This window comes from Rhinatrema bivittatum, chromosome 1 (genome assembly GCF_901001135.1).
Source record: "Rhinatrema bivittatum chromosome 1, aRhiBiv1.1, whole genome shotgun sequence".
In the NCBI taxonomy this organism is placed as follows: Eukaryota; Metazoa; Chordata; class Amphibia; order Gymnophiona; family Rhinatrematidae; genus Rhinatrema; species Rhinatrema bivittatum.
Window position 1 is genome coordinate 711,666,967 of NC_042615.1, and position 20,985 is coordinate 711,687,951.

General features: G+C 43.0%; 1 protein-coding gene across 1 annotated transcript in view; it reads right to left on the bottom strand.

Annotated features, from left to right (window-relative positions):
• Positions 1–20,985, bottom strand: part of IPO11 (importin 11) — a 1,257,051-nt gene that overhangs the window by 606,136 nt on the left and 629,930 nt on the right. Inside the window, exon 22 of the mRNA XM_029576426.1 lies at positions 19,314–19,390. Coding sequence (XP_029432286.1) covers positions 19,314–19,390 — 77 coding nt within the window. The remainder of the gene's footprint in view (positions 1–19,313; positions 19,391–20,985) is intronic.

The window sequence follows — 20,985 nt, forward strand, 5'->3', positions numbered from 1 at the left end:
ATAGTTTTTAAGCCCATCTGTGATGAATTACAATATCCACTTTTGATGCACAATAAATTTGTTGGAGAGCAGCAAATCATTTTTATTCTGTAAAGCAATAGTTCCTGACATTTATTTTATATTTCTAAGTAACTAAGAGGAATTGCTTCATCCTTTTCAAACTTTTGCCACTCAGCAAGCTATTCTAACTGTGAGAAGTACAGGAATCCTCAGAAGTCTAAAAGGGTTAACTGTAATTATAAGTGGAAAAAAAAACCTGAAATCATAGTATAGAGACTGAATCCAAATTAAATTATGGTGATAGGCCAAATACTGCTGCAAAGTTTAAACAATGTACTTTACTTGGATGTATCTTACTTACATATTCATCTTAGTCCCTGAGAAAATTCTGAGTGCAATATGTAAACACAGTTGCTATGGTTGTGAGTTTATGTCATTTGATATTTACCATTTTATATTAGATGCATATAATACTGACACACAAGATGGAGAAATAAGCTATTATCTTGGTACATGGGAAAATTGGTGAGAGCATAGTAAAACAACTAATTAGGCTATATCAAGGGTAGGCAATCCAATCCTGGAGGGCCACAAAAAGGTCTGGTTTTCAGGATCCCACAATGAATATGCATGACATATCTGCATACTATAAAGGAAATGCATGCAAAAATACCTTATGCATATTCATTGTAAATATCCTGAAAACAAAATCTGTTTGTGGCACTCCAGGACTGGAGTCGGCTACCATTGGGCTAGGTAGTCGTCATGTAGCCCACATTATCTACTCATTTTATTGTGTAAACGCTATACAGAATAAGTAAGCATAAACCAAAAATGTCTTAAGTGGTAATTTGTAATGTTGATTCAAGGTACAGTTTCTACCTGTTCAAACAAGAACACATTTAAAATTTTACTTAACTTCAGGAATTTTTTTCCTTTCACTACTATGGACCTCAAAATAAGTTGTCATTGACTCGGCCTGATCTAATCGAATCGTTTCTTCCCTGTGACTAGAAATGTTGCTCATATGTAGCTCGGGTGAGTGACCCGCACTGTAAGTTTACAGTCTATTTTGTATCAGTTAATCAAAGGTACAAGCTTACCTGTCAGATAGTATACTATTATGCCCCTAGTTAAGAAACTGTCATGTAATTTGTAACCAGTCAGCCGAAAACAAAGCCAATGCTTTTATATAGTTAGACTAAATTACAAGACAGTCTTGTCAAGAGAAAAATCTATACAGCTGTCAGATGCACAGTGATTTATAGATGAAGGACAGGAGTCACAATCTACTTCAGTAGTTCTTTGCTACTCATGCCACAAGCCTCATGCCATGTTTCTCCTGAGGGCCTCCTAGGGTGCGCGCATGCACGCCACCCACGTCTTTATCCACATCATGGCGGGAACCTCGGGGGCGTCCCCCTCGATTGACGTCACGCCATTCGGGTATTTAGCCTGCCCTTCGTTTGCTAGCTGATCGAGTTAGCAAGGATCATGAATGGATGAAAAGCCTCCGGCCTGAGCTACTCTGCCACTTCCTTGCTGCCGCTGGAAGCTCTCTCTGCCCTTCGGGGTATTTCTCTAACTTGGGTACCAGCTCCTCGGGGGCCCTTTGCTTTCTTTCAGGTGCCTATCTGGGATCAGGTACTCACTCCTCGAGGGCCTGCTCTCCCTGGCTCGGTGCCTGAATACAACTACTTCTGCCTGCTGGGATCTCCACCTATACAGCTACCAATTTACGGGCCGATACAGTAAAAGTCGCGGGAAAGCGCCCGCTCTCCCGGCGCGCACACAGGCCACTCTCCTGTGCGCGCGATTTAGTATTCAAATGAGGGCCCGCGGTAAAAAGAGGTGCTAGAGACACTAGCACGTCCCTAGCGCCTCTTTTTTGACAAGAGTGGCGGCTGTCAGCGAGTTTGACAGCCGATGCTCAATTTTACCGGTGTCGATTCTCAAACCCGCTGACAGCCACGGGTTCGAAAACCAGACGCCGGCAAAATTGAGCTTCCAGTTTTCAACCCGCGAGCCGCGGGCTGATTTAAATTTTTTTTTTTTTATTATTTTTTTACTTTTGGGACCTCAGACTTAATATCGCCATGATATTAAGTTGAAGGGTGTACAGAAAAGCAGTTTTTACAACTTTTCTGTACATTTTCCCGGTGCCGGCAGAAATTAACGCCTACCTTTGGATAGGTGCTAATTTTTGAAAGTAAAATGTGCGGCTTGGCTACACATTTTACTTACTAAATCGTGCAGGAAAAACTAATAGGGCCATCAACATGCATTTGCATGTTGCGCGTGCTATTAGTTTCGAGGGGGGTTGGCCGCGCATTTTCGATGCGCTATTACCACTTACTGAATAAGGGGTAAAGCTAGCACGTCGAAAATGCGCGTCCAATCGCAGGTTAACAGTGCGCTCCGCCGGAGCATATTGTACTGTATCGGCCTGTTAGTGAGTAATCTAACATTGTCAGTCTGTCTCATCTACAGCTCTGCTGCACTGGGAACCTGCATCTGGATCTCCCTATCCTATCTCTGAGTCGGGTCTCCTCTGCCAAGGGCCCCTGGACTGCTACCTCTGGATCACCTCACTACTGCCACCTCTGGTGATATATCTCAGCTGTATAATAAAAGACAAATCTCTGCATGTCTTGAGTCTAGTCTAGTACTGAGGTTCCTCACAGAGCTCCTCCCCGTGGGCATGGTCATCTCCACAGTACCCAAGAATCCACTCAAACACCTCAAAACCATAACAGATTGCTAAGTCCTTGGATTCGGCTCAGCTCATTGCATTGCAGGCCATTCCATGCCTGGCCCAGCAAATCTCCGAAGAACAGAACTCGCTGGATAACTTGATTACTGCCTTTAACCAGTTGCACGCACAGATGAATACACCGACCACCACAGGTAAAGAAGTTACACCGCCAGAAGTGACGGTCAAGACAATTGTACCTCTATCTGCTCCAACACACTTCTCAGGGGAAGTTTGGAAATGTAGAGGATTTATCAATCAATGTTGCATGCACTTTTCTCTGCAACCTAATTATTTTCCTACAGCCTATGCCAAGACCACCCATATCTTGTCTTATCTAGATGGAAGAGCGTTGGCTTGGGCCTCTCCGCTGTGGGAGCGTGATGACCCGATATTGCCGGGTTCTTTGAGCTGTTCAGATCAGTATTGAATGACCATGCCCGGTACACGACTGCAGGATCTACGTTGGTTCATCTGAAGCAAGGTAATAAACCTTTACCAGACTTCGCCATAGAATTCAAGACGTTGGCGTCAGAATTACATTGGGACCCTAAATGCCTGAAGACCCTCTTCTTTGAAGGACTGAACTCCCAGTTGAAAGATGAGCTGGCGGCTCGTGAGATGCCTGAGACGGCAGAACTAATGAAGTTGGCAACAAGGATTGATCACCGACTTCATGACAAGTCTCAAGAGACCAAGACTCCCAGAAGACCATTTCAGGGAAAAACTCGAGTTAAGTTCACACCCAGGCCTACTCCCTCTGTTCCAGTTGCTGGCGAAGAAAAACCAATGAATTAGGCCGCAGTCACTTAACCTCAAAAGAGAGAACAACACGAAAGAGATTGGGACTATGCATGTATTGGGGTAGATTTTCAGACGAGCGCGAACAGCCTACTTTTGTTTGCGCTCCAGGCGCAAACAAAAGTACGCTGGATTTTAGTAGATACGCGCGTAGTCGCGCGTATCGGCTAAAATCCTGGATCGGCGCGCGCAAGGCTATCGATTTCGTATAGCCTGCGCGCGCCGAGCCGCGCAGCCTACCCCCGTTCCCTCCTAGGCCGCTCCGAAATCGGAGCGGCCTAGAAGGGAACTTTCCTTTGCCCTCCCCTCACCTTCCCCTCCCTTCCCCTACCTAACCCACCCGCCCGGCCCTGTCTAAACCCCCATCCTACCTTTGTCGGGGGATTTACGCCTCCCGGAGGGAGGCGTAAATCCCCGCGCGCCAGCGGGCCTCCTGCGCGCCGGGCCGCGACCTGGGGGCGGGTACGGAGGGCGCGGCCACGCCCCCGGGCCGTAGCCACGCCCCCGTACCCGCCCCCAAAACGCTGCCGACACGCCCCCGCAACGCCGCGCGCTCCGGCCCCGCCCCCGACACGCCTCCCGACACGCCCACTCCGAAAACCCCGGGACTTACGCGAGTCCCGGGGCTCTGCGCGCGCCGGGAGGCCTATGTAAAATAGGCTTCCCGGCGCGCAGGGCCCTGCTCGCGTAAATCCGCCCGGTTTTGGGCGGATTTACGCGAGCAGGGCTCTGAAAATCCGCCCCATTGTGAACAAGCTGGTCATGCTGTACAAACATGACCTATATGTCCGGAGAACTGACAGACCGAACTCCTGTTGGAGGACTCTTCTTAGGTCTAACTGCACCCTCTCCTCCACGATCTCTTCCTGTATCGTTAATCTGCGGACCTCCAGAATACCAGACCCTTGCCTTAGTGGACTCTGGGGCAGGAGGAAATTTCATTTTGAAGCATTTAGTGGAACACTTGTGGATCCCCACCACTACCATGATGTCGCCACTACTTCTATCTTCTATTCATGGGGAGACCTTACCGGGCAAAGTAACCTTGTTCACCGAACCAGTGAACTTATGTACCGGTGCTCTTCATACAGAGACTATTTCCTTCTTTGTGCTAGAGAAGGCCATGCACCCTTTAGTACTGGGTCTACCGTGGCTGCAGAAGCATATGCCTCAATTCAACTGGGCCACTTTGGAGCTTTCACGTTGGGGTCCAGATTGCCATGGTAAATGTCTGATGGAGGTTTCTCCAATACCCTGCATGCCAACTACCCCATTGATGCCTGGGTTGCCGCCTCAATATGCATCTTTTCAAGATGTATTTTCCAAAGAAGCCGTAGACATACTACTTCCACACAGAACCTATGACTGTGCCATCAATTTGAAGCCTAACACTGAACCACCCAAAGGAAGGGTCTACTCTCTCTCCATAGTAGAGAATAAAGCTATGTCAGAGTACATACAGGAGAATCTTCAGAAAGGCTTCATAAAACCCTCCAAGACCCTCCAAGTCTCCTGCCGGCGCAGGCTTCTTTTTCATGAGGAAGAAAGACTGAACATTACGTCCATGCATTGACTACAGAGGTCTAAACGAGATCACTGTGAAAGACTGCTATGCCTTACCACTCATCTCGGAGCTATTCGATAGACTACAGGGAGCCAAGATATTCTCCAAGCTTGATCTTAAAGGAGCCTATAACCTAGTTTGCATCCACTATGGCGATGAATGGAAGATGGCTTTTAATACCCGGGATGGGCAATTTGAATACCCGGTGATGCCCTTCGGCCTGTGCAATGCCCCGGCTGTCTTCCAAAACATGATGAACAACATTCTGCGCGACCTACTCTACAAATGTGTCGTTGTGTACTTAGACGACATCTTGATATTTTCCCAGGACCTGAATACCCACCTGGAAGATGTCAAAAGAGTGCTGCTAAGACTTCGCGAGAACCGCTTGTACGCCAAGTTGTCTAAATGTGAATTCCACAAGGAATCTGTGCCTTTCTTAGGGTACATTGTTTCAAACAAAGGCTTCCGGATAGACCTACAGTATCTTGAGAACATTCAAGAATGGACACAACCCACTGGTCTAAAAGCTCTTAGACGATTTCTGGGATTTACCAACTATTACAGAACATTCATCAAGAATTACTCTTCACTAACTGTTCCACTAACAGCGATGACTAAGAAAGGTGCCAACATTGCCAATTAGTCTACAGAAGCTGTGACAGCATCTCAGAAATTGAAAGACACCTTCTCGAGTTAGCCATGCCTCCACCAAACAGATCTGACACGACTCTTCATTGTGGAAGTCGATGCCTTGGATGTAGGCTTGGGGCCGTGCTAAGCCAGTCCAGTGACTCTAAAATATTGCATCCATGTTCCTTTTTCTCCCGACGCTTCTCACCAGCGGAGAAGAACTACGGCATTGGGGATAAAGAACTACTGGCAATAAAGATGGCGTTCGAAGAGTGGCACCCCTGGCTTGAAGGTGCACAACATCAGATCACCCTTTTCACAGATCACAAAAATCTGGAGTACCTCAGTCATGCTCAGCGCCTAAACCATAGGCAGGTGAGATGGTCCCTGTTCTTCAACAGATTTAACTTTATGCTGAAATATCGCCCTGGAGATAAGAAGCAGATGCCCTATCTCACTCATTTCTCTCTGAAGATGAACCTGATGAACCCCAGCATATCATCAACATGAAGGGAGTTACCCATTCGGTACCTGCAGGCAAGAATATTGTACCCGGTAACCTAAGAAACTGTTAGCATGGGCTCACAATTTGAAACTGGCTGGACATCCTGGTCAACAAAGAACTCTGGCTAAACTACAGAAGTACGATTGGTGGCCACCATGAAGGAGGACACGTTCGCCTATGTGCCTTCTTGTTCCAATTGTGCCAGACAGAAACCTCCGCCCAGACGTCCTTGGGGCTTGTTTTATCCCTTGCCAGTTCCAGATGAGCCCTGGACTCACATTGCTACAGACTTTGTGGTAGACTTACCACTTTCTGGAGGTAACAATACCATCTGGGTTACAGTGGATCGTTTCTTGAAGATGTCTCACTTCGTGGTGCTCCCTTGGCTTGCCCTCAGTCATGGAGCTTGCAAGACATTTCATCACCCACATCTTTCGCCTACACGGCATGCCAAAGTACATCGTCTCTGACAGAGGAGTTCAATTTACAGCAAAGTTCTGGAAAGCTTTGTGTAAGAAGTTTGACATCTCTCTTGACTTTACCTCTGCATCCATCCTCAGTCGAATGGCCAAACAGAGAAGGAATAGAACATTCATGTAGTTCCTTTGAGCTATGTTGGTTCATGTCAAAATGACTGGGCTGAACTGTTGCCCTGGGCTGAATTCGCCATCAACTCTCATCCAGCGACATAGTTGGTGATTCGATTATTAGGAATGTACATAGCTGGGTGGCTGGTGGGCGTGAGGATCGCCTGCTAACATGCCTACCTGGAGCGAAGGTGGCGGACCTCACGCGTCACCTAGATAGGATTTTAGACAGTGCTGGGGAGGAGCCGGCTGTCCAGGTACATGTGGGCACCAATGACATAGGAAAATGTGGGAGGGAGGTTCTGGAAGCCAAATTTAGGCTCTTAGGTAGAAAGCTTAAATCCAGAACCTCCAGGGTAGCATTCTCTGAAATGCTCCCTGTTCCACGCGCAGGTCAACAGAGGCAGGCAGAGCTCCGGAGTCTCAATGCGTGGATGAGACGATGGTGCAAGGAAGAGGGATTCAGTTCTGTTAGGAACTGGGTAACCTTTCGGGGAAGGGGGAGTCTCTTCCGAAGGGATGGGCTCCACCTTAACCAGGGCGGAACCAGACTGCTGGCGCTAACCTTTAAAAAGGAGATTGTTCTAGTTTAAAAGCTGCTCTAAGGGGAAAGCAGACAGTCGCTCAGCAGCGCATGGTTCGGAACAAGGTATCTTCAAAGGATACTAATGATGCATTAGAATTAGGGCATCCCGACAGTGAGGTTCCAATAATTAGAAAAATAGTCCAAGTCCCTGTAACTAAAAACTCACCTGATCTAAAAAATTCTAACTTATCCCTGTCAATTAAAAAGCAGAATGAAAATACAAAAAAGCAGAATGAAAATACAACTAAAAATTATATATAAAATTCTATTTAAGAAGAATCTGATCTCGCCACGATTTTTTACGTTATATGAGGAGAAATTTTTCATTTGTTATTGGTCATTTTGTATATGGATGTCAATAAGAAAAATCACTGACAGATTCATATTTATTTGTGTAGATTTGTTAAATAGCAAATTGACTCAAATTTGGCATCAAAGTAACAATGGTATCGTGGCGAGATCAGATTCTTCTTAAATAGAATGATTTGGACTAACATGATTTGTGCATTTTTACGGAATCTGGGGTTAATCACATAAGCTTGAAAATAAGGGGTCTCGCTGATTTTTAACGATTCCAAATATGGTTTTCATAAAATATCAAGTTTTGTGGATGTATGCCCATATTTTATTGAGCTTTTTTTGAAAACTCAATTTTGGAACATAATTACCATTTTTAATGTATGGATTTGTTCAATCACTAATCACATTGGTTTCCCAACCTATTTTTTATATATCATTTTTAGTCAAATTTTGAAGCTGCTCTAACCACAATCGAGAATTTCCCGATTGTTGGAAGAATATACAATATCTGTGTGGTTCAATGGACAGGGTTAACCTGCAAATACATTGATGATACTTAAGTAAGGTAATTATGATTTTATTTATGTTTACACCCATCTAATTAATACTGCGTATTTTTGGACAATTTTTATACTAATAGTTATTTTTACATTTAAGCCTGTGATGTACTCCAACGGATCGAGCTCACCTATGCACATGCCAATTTGAATTTTATTCAGGTACGTTCTCTAAGCACTGATTTTTAATTTTCTAATTTTTATTAGTACATGAAGAGTTGCCAAGAATGTCATAGTTAATTTTTATTAATAGTTATAAGGCTGTTTTGTCTCCATCTTGCTGTAATTTTATTTGTATTCCTCCTCCATTATTCTGTTTTTCATTGTATTGCAATTAACATTTTATTCTCCTAGAATTGTGTAAGTTAATTGTTCCAGTGGGGCTATTTATGCGTCTGTTTTTAATTTTAATTATATTTTTAATTAATTTTAATTATTTATATTTTACAATTATCAAATTGTTTAAACAATTTTATTATTTTGTATTTATTATCTTTTATAGCCCCTGAAGCAGCCCTTTGATGGGCGAAACTCAGGCCTAGACTCGGGCAATGAATAACGGATTTTTGAAGGACTTTCGGCTATTCTTTATTTCATTCCTCATAGCAGTAAATGATGACAGACTTAATTGGCATCTCAGAGACATGGTGGAAAGAGGATAATCAATGGGACAGTGCTATATTGGGGTATAAATTATATCGCAATGACAGAGAGGAGCACCCGGGAAAGGTGTGGCGCTTTATGTCCGGGATGGCATAGAGTCCAACAGGATAAACATTCTGCATGAGACTAAATACAAAATTGAATCTTTATGGGTAGAAATCCCTTGTGTGTCGGGGAAGACTATAGTGATAGGGGTATACTACCATCCACCTGGTCAAGATGGTGAGGCGGACAGTGAAATGCTAAGAGAAATTAGGGAAGCTAACCAAATTGGTAGTGCAGTAATAATGGGAGACTTCAATTACTCCAATATTGAATGGGTAAATGTATCATCGGGACACGCTAGAGAGATAACGTTCCTGGATGGAATAAATGATAGCTTTATGGAGCAATTGGTTCAGGAACCGACGAGAGAGGGAGCAATTTTAGATCTAATTCTCAGTGGAGCACAGGACTTGGTGAAAGAGGTAACAGTGGTGGGGCCGCTTGGCAATAGTGATCATAATATGATCAAATTTGATTTAATGACTGGAAGAGGAACAGTGTGCAAATCCAAGGCTCTCGTGCTAAACTTTAAAAAGGGAAATTTTGATAAAATGAGAAAAATTGTTAGAAAAAAACTGAAAGGAGCAGCTACAAAAGTAAAAAATGTCCAAGAGGCATGGTCATTGTTAAAAAATACCATTCTAGAAACACAGTCTAGATATATTCCACATATTAAGAAAGGTGGAAAGAAGGCAAAATGATTACCGACATGGTTAAAAGGGGAGGTGAAAGAAGCTATATTAGCCAAAAGATCTTCATTCAAAAATTGGAAGAAGGAACCAACAGAAGAAAATAGGATAAAGCATAAACGTTGGCAAGTTAAATGTAAGACATCGATAAGACAGGCTAAGAGAGAATTCGAAAAGAAGTTGGCTGTAGACGCAAAAACTCACAGTAAAAACTTTTAAAAATATATCAGAAGCAGAAAGCCTATGAGGGAGTCAGTTGGACCGTTAGATGATCGAGGGGCTAAAGGGGCACTTAGAGAAGATAAGGCCATCGCGGAAAGATTTACTGAAGAGGATGTTGGGGAGGTACCCGTAATGGAGAAGGTTTTCATGGGTAATGATTCAGATGGACTGAATCAAATCACGGTGAACCTAGAAGATGTGGTAGGCCTGATTGACAAACTGAAGAGTAGTAAATTACCTGGACCGGATGGTATACACCCCAGTGTTCTGAAGGAACTAAAAAATGAAATTTCAGACCTGCTAGTAAAATTTGTAACCTATCATTAAAATCATCCATTGTACCTGAAGACTGGAGGATAGCACATGTAACCCCAATATTTAAAAAGGGCTCCAGGGGCAATCCGGGAAACTACAGACTGGTTAGCCTGACGTCAGTGCCAGGAAAAATAGTGGAAAGTGTTCTAAACATCAAAATCACAGAACATATAGAAAGACATGGTTTAATGGAACAAAGTCAGCATGGCTTTACCCAGGGCAAGTCTTGCCTCACAAATCTGCTTCACTTTTTTGGAGGAGTTAATAAACATGTGGATAAAGGTGAACCAGTAGATGTAGTATACTTGGATTTTCAGTAGGCATTTGACAAACTTCCTCATGAGAGGCTTCTACGAAAATGAAAAAGGCATGGGATAGGTGGAGATGTCCTTTCGTGGATTGCAAACTGGTTAAAAGACAGGAAACAGAGAGTAGGATTAAATGGACAATTTTCTCAGTGGAAGGGAGTGGACAGTGGAGTGCCTCAGGGATCTGTATTGGGACCCTTACTTTTCAATATATTTATAAATGATCTGGAAAGAAATACGAGTGAGATAATCAAATTTGCAGATGACAAAATTGTGATAAATTGCAGGAAGACCTTGTGAGACTGGAAAATTGGGCATCCAAATGGCAGATGAAATTTAATGTGAATAAGTGCAAGGTAATGCATATAGAGAAAAATAACCCATGTTATAATTACACAATGTTGGGTTCCATATTAGGTGCTACAACCCAAGAAAGAGATGTAGGCGTCATAGAGGATAACACATTGAAAGGGTTCAGTGTGCTGCGGCAGTCAAAAAAGCAAACAATGTTGGGAATTATTAGAAAGGGAATGGTGAATAAAACGGAAAATGTCATAATGCCTCTGTATCGCTCCATGGTGAGAACGCACCTTGAATACTGTGTACAATTCTGGTCGCCGCATCTCAAAAAAGATATAATTGCGAGAAGGTACAGAGAAGGGCTACCAAAATGATAAGGGGAATGGAACAGCTCCCCTATGAGGAAAGACTAAAGAGGTTAGGACTTTTCAGCTTGGAGAAGAGACGGCTGAGGGGGGATATGATAGAGATGTTTAAAATTATGAGAGGTCTAGAACGGGTAGATGTGAATCGGTTATTTACTCTTTCGGATAATAGAAAGACTAGGGGGCACTCCATGAAGTTAGCATGGGGCACATTTAAAACTAATCGGAGAAAGTTCTTTTTTACTCAACGCACAATTAAACTCTGGAATTTGTGCCAGAGGATGTGGTTAGTGCAGTTGGTATAGCTGTGTTTAAAAAAGGATTGGATAAGTTCTTAGAGGAGAAGTCCATTACCTGCTATTAAGTTCACTTAGAGAATAGCCACTGCCATTAGCAATGGTAACATGGAATAGACTTAGTTTTTGGGTACTTGCCAGGTTCTTATGGCCTGGATTGGCCACTGTTGGAAACAGGATGCTGGGCTTGATGGACCCTTGGTCTGACCCAGTATGGCATTTTCTTATGTTCTTAACTGGATCTACACCATTTGAAGTGGTTTACGGACTACCTTTACCACCCTTACCACTTCCACTTTCAGTGTCGTCTCCGGCAGCTCAATCTACTGCCAAAGATATCCAACTATTGTAGAATAAGACTAAAGAGATACTCCAAAAACAGGGCAAAGAGCAAAGAAAGGCTATGATGCTCGCCACAGCAAGGCTCCTAAATTCCATCCTGGTGAAAAAATCTGGCTGTCTACTAAACATCTAAGACTCAAGCTACCTTCAACTCGTTTTGCTTCACGCTTTGTTGGACCCTTTCCCATCCTCCGACGACTGGGTACTCTCACGTACAGTTTGAAACTTCCACCAGCAATGAAAATTCATAATGCGTTCAATGTCTCGCTACTGAAACCGCTAGTCCTTAGCGAGTTTTCCACCAAGACACCTGAACCTACACCTATTGATGCAGAAGACGACATCGAGTACAAGGTTGATACCATCCTTGATGTGAGAAAGAGAGGCAGAGTTTGGGAATACCTCCTGTCATGGGAGGGTTACGGACCTGAAGAAAACTCTTGGGAACCTTTGCCTAATATCATGGATAAAGAGATGCTTCAGCAATACCACAGATCGCATCCTCAAAAACTAAGAGCAGGTAGGAGGTCTGGAGGGGGCCCTTTGAAGGGGGGTACTGTTGCATCCGTCGTTCTCAGAAGGCTTCGACCTTTGTGCCTCACCTTTCTCTCTGCTCTCCCCGCTAGCCTCGGGAAGATGGCTACCACCACGTCTGCATGCCACTCTCTCCGGCATTCCCAGAACAGCAATGGCAAAGCCTCACACCATGTTTCTCCTGAGGGCACATCACCCACGTCTTTATCCATGTCATGGCGGGAACCTCAGGGGCGTCCCCCCTCGAGTGACGTCACGCCATCCGGGTATTTAGCCTGCCCTTCGTTTGCTAGCTGATCTAGTTAGCAAGGATCGTGAATGGATGGAAAGCCTCTGGTCTGAGCTACTCTGCCGCTTCCTTGCTGCCACTTGGAAGCTCTCTTTGCCCTTCGAGGTATTTCTCTAACTTCGGTACCCGCTCCTCGGGGGCCCTTTGCTTTCTTTCAGGTGCCTATCTGGGATCAGGTACTCGCTCCTCGAGGGCCTGCTCTCCCTGGTTCGGTGCCTGTATATAACTACGTCTGCCTGCTGAGATCTCCACCTATACAGCTACCAACTTAGTGAGTAATCTAACTGTCAGTCTGTCTCATCTACAGCTCTGCTGCACTGGGAACCTGCATCTGGATCTCCCTATACTATCTCTGTGAGATGGGTCTCCTCTGCGAGGTCCCCTGGACTGCTACCTCTGGATCACATCACTACTGCCACCTCTGGTGGTATATCTCAGCTGTTTAATAAAAGACAAATCTCTGTCAGGACGATACAGTAAAGCGCGGCCGCCGTTACCCTGTTTCTAACCCGCCTTCTACCCACAATTTGGCCGCGTAAGTCTAACCCGCGATTCACTATCCGTTTTTACCAATCTTTACCGCTTCTTTAAATCGACGCGTATCCCTTTCCGCCTGCGGCATGTATATGATATGTAAACGATCGGATTAGCTATTCCCTCCCATACAGTAATGTGCGGCCCCATTATCGCCTTTTTAACCAACTGCTTTGCTGCGTCTTTAACCTGCTAATTCACCGCCTACCCTGACCTTGGCGTTAGAGGGATGTGACAGCAAAAGGCAGGTTCCGATCAAATAAGTGGGTGGGTTGGAACAAGCGAGTAACATGGTGTGGCCTAGTTCTCCTACTCTCGGGCCTGGTTCTCCTACGCTTGGGCATCGGGGATCGCCAGTCCTCTCTCACCCCCTCCTGAAGCAAGGCGCAGGGCGAAAATAGACTCAACATGTTATTAAAGCAAATAGAAATTGTAATAAAAGTAAACTTACTGCATGCTTCCAGCAGCCCCAGTCCTCTCTCCCCTCCTCCCGAAGCGCCCACCGCATCTCCCCTGTCTCCCCGGGGCAGCAGACGACGAAAGCGGCTTCTAGCAGCCCCGCAAGCGATGGTGCATGAACGCACGTCCAATTTGGGCGCTCAAGCAGCGAAGGCACATGAGCGCACGCTGTGACATGAGCACCCGGATGGACGTCTGAGGTCATGGCGTGCGCGTATGCGGCTTCGCAGTTGAGCACCCAAATTGGACGTGCGTTCATGCACCTTCGCCGGCGGGGATGCTGGAAGCCGCTTTCGCCGCCGGCTGCCCCTGGGAGGCAGGGGAGCCGCGGTGGGCACCTCGGGAGGAGGGGAGAGAGGACTGGGGCTGCTGGAAGCATGCAGTAAGTTTACTTTTGTTACAATTTCTATTTGCTTTAATAACATGTCGAGTCGATTTTCGCCCTGCGCCTTGCTTCGGGAGGGGGGGAGAGAGGACTGGCAATTCCTGATGCCCGAGCGTAGGAGAACCATCCACTTCCTGGTACCTGTCATTTCAAATGTCATTTGAAATGACAGGTACCAGCGCACCCAGGATACTGTATAGGCGCTGTATAGCGCTCTATACAGTAAAATGGATTGCGCTTCATGGACGTGCTTTGGACGCGGCTTGCATTTGCATGCCATTTAAATACTATATTGAGCGGTATGTGATCCGAACTGTGCGCGCGGGAAACGAGCGGGCGCCCGGCACTGCCGCACTTTTTCTTACACGCACTTACTGTATCGGCCTGTGTGTTTGCATGTCTCGAGTCTAGCCTAGTACTGTGGTTCCTCATGGGGCTCCTTCCCGTGGGCGTGGTCATCGCCACAGTACCCAAGAATCCACTCAAACACCTCAAAACCATAACAGGATTCTTGCTTTGGATATATATTTTTTTAATAATTATTTCTTTATTGATTTTCCAATATTAACAATACAAAAAAAAAAATTATAACAAAGTAGTTAGGACTGCTTTCCATCCATAATCCAAAAAGAATAAATTTCATTCCATCATGTCACTGAGTCAGCTCTAATCTTACTTTATATAATCAAATGCAATTTATACAGACACTAATATATCCCTAATGGGGGGTTTATGAAAATCTAAAGGGAGTTACATTCTCGAAATTAATATCTAAACAATACAAAGCTTAACATAGCAACCTGCACTTATATTTTTTAGCTAGATACTGGGGACGAAGTAACAATTTTCCTTTGCTCAATAAAGCCTTTCAAGTGTTCAGGCAAGAAAAACACAAATATATCCTGTTGCTTTTTTACCAAACATTTACAAGGGAACCTCAGCGTGAAAGAAAATCCCAGAGAAATGACCTCCTGTCGGAGGCTTAGAAATTATTTTCTCTGTAGCTGAGTATATAAAGCAAGATCAGGGAAAATCTTAACTGGTTTATCATAAAACATTATGGGGTACTTTGAGAAATATTTCTTCATGACCTTATTCAGGTCTAAGTAACTTATAAAGGAAACTAATAATGTGCCCCAGTCAATTACTTGATCGGAATTTTCTAAAAACTCAGTTAAATTTCCCTGAAAAGGTAGATCCTGCGAATTCATATTAGATGCTCTTCTTGGCAAAAAATAACAAACTATGTTTGGAAAATCAGTTTCTTCGAAGTCTAAGACTTCTTTAAGAAACATTTGAAAAGTACTCAAAGGTACTTCCCCCACAACTCTAGGGAAGTTTATTACTCGCAAGTTCAAACGTTTAGAATTATTTTCGAAAGTTTCTATTTGCCGTGCTAACAAGGCTCTATCTTTAGCTACGGCTGCATGAAATTCCAGATTTTTCACCTCTTTCTCTTCAAGAACTTTAATTCTTTCTTCTGTGTTTTTAATAGATTTTTGAACCAACAGGATATCTTGTTGGTTTTTCCCACTATTATAATCCATCTTAGTCTCAAGCCTTTTAATATTAGTGGCCATTTCAGCCATTAAGTCCCACATAGATTCTAGCATGACCACAGCAGGGCAGGTAGGAATGACCGCGGACTCACCGCTAGCAACTTGTTCCATTCCTCCGGTCACATTGTCGCTCGGAGACAGATCTCTCTCCTCCTCCTCTGTGCTCTGGTCTGTTGTTTCCTCGGTCAGATCTTCTACTCCAACTCCCTTTGCTCGGGTCGGCGTCCCTGACCCGGAAGGGGTAACCCCTTCAGCAGTGTTTCCAGGGCACTCCTCTCCTGTCCTTTGCGCCGGCGGTGGTCTGAAGTTAGAACTCAGGGAAGCCTCCTCAGTGAACTCGGGCAGTCCTCCCACACAACCCGGTTCGTCTGTCTCCTTGGCTCCTGGAATTGGTGCAGGTGAGGACAGGTATCAGATGATTTCCTGCTGAATTGGTGACTGTAAGAGTAGAGAGGGATATACTCTCACCTTACCCTTTCGTTTAGACGGCATTGTTGAAGGAAAAAAAAAACAATTTCCAAGACCTGCAGGAGAGCAGCTGTGCACCGCCTCGTCTATACCGCCATCTTGCTCCCCCTGCTTCCTTTCCATAAGCATATCTGCTTTGGATATATTTAAAAAAGTTTTTATTATGAGTTTTTGCCTCTATGGCCAACTTCATTTCAAATTCTCTTTTCGCCTGTCTTATCAATGTTTTACACTTAACTTGACAATGCTTATGCTTTATCCTATTTTCTTCAGATGCATCCTTCTTCCAATTTTTGAAGGATGCTTTTTTGGCTAAAATAGCCTCTTTCACCTCACCTTTTAACCAGGACGGTAATCGTTTTGCCTTCCTTCCACCTTTCTTAATGCGTGGAATACATCTGGACTGCGCCTCTAGGATTGTATTTTTAAACAATGTCCATGCCTGTTGAGCACTTTTAACTTTTGCAGCTGCACCTTTCAGTTTTTTTCTAACTATTTTCCTCATTTTATCAAAGTTTCCCTTTTGAAAGTTTATAAAACAAATTCTTATCTAAAAGAATATACTGAAATACTTGAACTGGGGAACCGTCCAACTAAAGAGAAAGCACTAAGACTGATTGAACAGGAGACTAACACAAACTATAGCCTCAGATTTAGTATAGTTAATCCTCAAACCAGCAAACAGACCAAAGTGATGAATAATTTCTATTATCACAGATATAGACTCCCTTAGCTCAACTAAAATCAACAATATAGATCATCTGCAAACATGCATATTCTGTATTCAGCATAAATCCCTGAATTTCAGTGGAGGATTTAATTTTTAATGCTAAAGGTTCTACCGTCAAAACACTGTTCAATGATATCATGGAAATATTTATTTATTTTAGTTTTAGATTTATATTCCACTTTTTGCACTTTTTTCAGCACTTCAAAGTGGATTACATTCAGGAACTGTAGGTATTTCCCTATCCACAGAGGGCTTACAATAAGTTTGTACCTGAGGCAATGGAGGGTAAAGTGACTTGCCCAATGTCACAAGGAGCGACAGCAGGACTTGAACCCTGGTCTCCTGGTTCATAGCCCACTGCTCTGACTCGCAAATGGGCTTGTGGTGAAGTATGAAGCAAATGAATCAATTGAAGAAAAGCACTTTCAATACTGTACTGCTCCAATACCAAAAAGATATCACTATTGTTCTTTGTAAAAAGCTTTTTCAGCATTTAGGTTAACCATTAAGCCTTTCCAATTCTCCAAGGAAGGAGTGTAAAGTACATCAATTAAGTTTATGAATATTGCTTAACCATGACTTCCATTCACAAAACCAGTTTGATTTAAAGAAATCAAACAAGGGAGAATACTTTTTAACCATTTTGCCATAATCAAAGTCTAAATTTTAATATCTACTTTTCTACAGATCACTGTAGTTTATGACCCTATATGAGCCAGGGTTATAGGAAATACAGTGATCAAAGAATGGTATCACCAGATATAAACTATCCTTCGACAAAACGATTAAACATCCAAAGAAGAGAAAAAACAAGAGAATCTTGAAAGATCTTATACAATTTGGAACCAAATCCATCTAACTGAGGAGCTTTACCCAATTTCAAATCCCTAATGACATTCTGTACTTCAAATTGTGTAATGGGTGCATTCAACAGTTGTTTCTGAGCTGTAATAATTTGTGGCATCTGTAATTTTTTTTTTATACAAATAAATACATGTCTCAGTCAGTCTGGATCTGTCAGAGTATAAATCAGAATAGTAATCTAACAATATCTCAGGCATCAAAGGTATTCCAGATATCACAGACCCCCAATTTATCACATAAAGCAAAAATATACTGTTGAGATTTAGAGCTATGTACTAATCTAGCTAGTAACTTACTGGCCTTATTGCCAAATCTAAACAACTTACTATAGGAAAACTGGTCCTTACTTGCTAATTTTTGTTCCTGTAGGACCACAGATCAGTCTAGACTCCTGGGTTTTGCCTCCCTTCCAGCAGATGGAGACAGAGAAAGTTTTACTAACACTGTAACATAACCTGGTGCACCACCTGCAGTCCGTCAGTATTTACCTGTACCCAAGTTAAGATGGGAAATTATACTAAAACTGAACTTAACCTACACCTCATCTCTCACCACGAGCAGGAGGAGGAGGAGCAATTCCGAATCTGAATGAGCCTTATAACCAAATAAGACAGAATGTACAGCCAACACCTGAGCAAGAAATTCAATTGAAAAACCTTCAGAATATATATCAACAGCACAGATCAAGAGAACTCTCCAAACCTGGGTGGGTCTCTGGATTGATCTATGGTAGTACAGCAACGAAAATTAGCAGGTAAGGACCAATTTTCCTTTCTCTGTATGTACCTAGATCAGTCCAGACTCCTGGGATGTACCAAATCTTCCCTAAACCGGGTGAGACTGTGAGAGTCCCGCTCAAAGTACACTCTCTCGAAAACTCACGGCCTACCATGTGCCAAAAAGGGAGAAGCCTGCAAGCAGGGCCTAGTCAAATGGCTGCTGGACCTGCCATGCTGTACTACCTCCTCAACTCACAGAACTCCCCAGAGAATTGAGTGGGACAGCCAATCGCCAAGGTAACAAACCTTTTCTCCTGCTTACTTTCTTCGTTACACTGTTCTTTTTGTTTTTTTTTTAAGTAAGAAAAACATTTACTTGAGCTCAGCCCTCCCTGACTGAGAGCAGTAATGGATCCCAGCTACGAGGGAAGAAGGCTAAAGCCTTCACCGCCAAGCCTCTCCCGGCCTGCAGCCACTAATTGAAATTTAGATCGATGCCACTCAAGGCTATCGGATTGAGGCACTCTGCTGAGGGAAGGACTGCACAGTATCTCCTCAGCAGGCAAGTGGTGCTATACAGACATCTCATCTTTCCGATATCTCTTTTTCAACTTTCTTCTTTCTTCTTCTTTCTTCTATTTTTTTTTTGTTTGTTTTACCTACAGGCAATCCCCCGAAAGGAAATGCATGTCCACCATCTGCTGGAGACAGAGAATACTGGCAGGCTGATGTTGGGGCGGGACTATATGGCCATGACAACAGCTTTTGCTCCATCTCTGTCTGCTGGTAGAGGTGCATAACCCACTCATGGGGACTGACCTGCCCAAATGCTGAGGAAAAGGCACTTATAATCTTTTTATTCTCATTTCATTAATGACAAATTATCCACGCTTTTAATTTATGGATAATATGACACAAGTACATAAATATTTCAACACTTACCAAGAAGTGCAGACATATTCTGAAAAATGCGGAGCAGCTCAGGTGTAATAGCTGGACTGTTTTCCAGTGTCACTAACCTAGGAACAGATCAAATAATACCGATTAGATGAAAATCCTCTCTTCACACAATAAACTTAACAGAAACAATTGATGATGTAAAATCTTTAAGACCCACTGGATCAACAAACATTTTTTCCACCAAAGTATGCCATAGTGCTGGAAAAAAACAACCATAACATCTTTCTAATAAAGCACTACAGACAAAAACTTTAAACATATAGGGCCTGATTTTCAAAAGCATTTACATATTTAAAAAAGGGTTTTACACATATAAATGCAGTTTACCCATGTAAGTATGATTTTAAAAATTGCTACAATGTATGCAATTGAATCATCAATAGGATTTACCCGCGTTAAGTACAGTTAGTGTGGTTAAATGGCTTTTGAAAATGATAGTTAAATTTACAGGTCTAACTCATTTAAAAATCCACCTCTTAAGAGTACAATTTTCAAAATGACTAAACTGGAACAAAAGCTGTGCATAGTATCATTTTGAAACTTGCCTTAGATACTAAGTACACACGGAGGTCAATTTTTAAATATATCCGTTTTTGTAAGTAAGCCAGATTAGACTTATCTTACATAAGATACTCAGCAACATAGTTATGCTGCTGAATATCCTCATATTTGCCACTACTTAGCCAAATAATTAGACATGCTATTGAGCAAATCTAAATTATCCAGTTATTTTAATCAGATAAATTCAATCAGCCCATTCCCAGTCCTGAGTTATCCGGCTAACTACTTAGCAGGCTAAGAAATGTATAAGGATAAGTGGCAAACACTGAACGAAGCCAGATATTCAGCGGTGCCACTTAGAAGGATAAGACTTACTGTGCATAAAACATAGAAACATTTCCAAAAACTAGGGAAGAAGATTAGACACATGGCAAAGACAATTGTCTTTTCGGATGTATTACCTGTTCATGGTATAGGAAAGGAAAGGCTATGCCATACAGAGAATTTTAATTCACAGCTCAAAAACTGGTGTAAAGAAAGTGGTTTTGGATACATTGGAAGCTAGGGCCATGAATAGAGCAATAAAAGGCTATATGGTAAGGATTGCCCACATTTGTCTGTGGCAGAAAAGAAGATAAGTGAGAAATTCAGATCATACATTATCAGGCAATTAAACTAGAGAGCAGGGATAGCAGGAGGCAGGTAATGAAATTAGCCTCTCACCTCCAAGTAATACAGGACATTAACAAAATCAATCAGTTCAAAAAAGAAAAAAGGTAACTAGGAAGAGCAGCTGGAAACCTATGACCACAAATGCTCGTAACCTGGGCAATAAAAAGCCAAGTAAATACGTGTTCTGCATATAGGTGTATCCCCATACATACATGCAAGCAGGTGTATTAATGGAATAAAAGTTAATTACTTAAATGCCCTATGTGGTTAAAGTTGCTTCAATATTATTATTACCTGGATGTTGAACTGAATGCCATCTCAACCTTTTCTCTCACTTGATAGTTCTATGAGATAGGCCTTTCTCCACCTGCACACTGTGGATTTTCCAATAAAACCCCAGACTTGCACACTCTAATGGTGGAGGTGGACTTGGACATTGTTTTTCTGGAGACATGGTTCATTGATTCTTATGATTGGGATA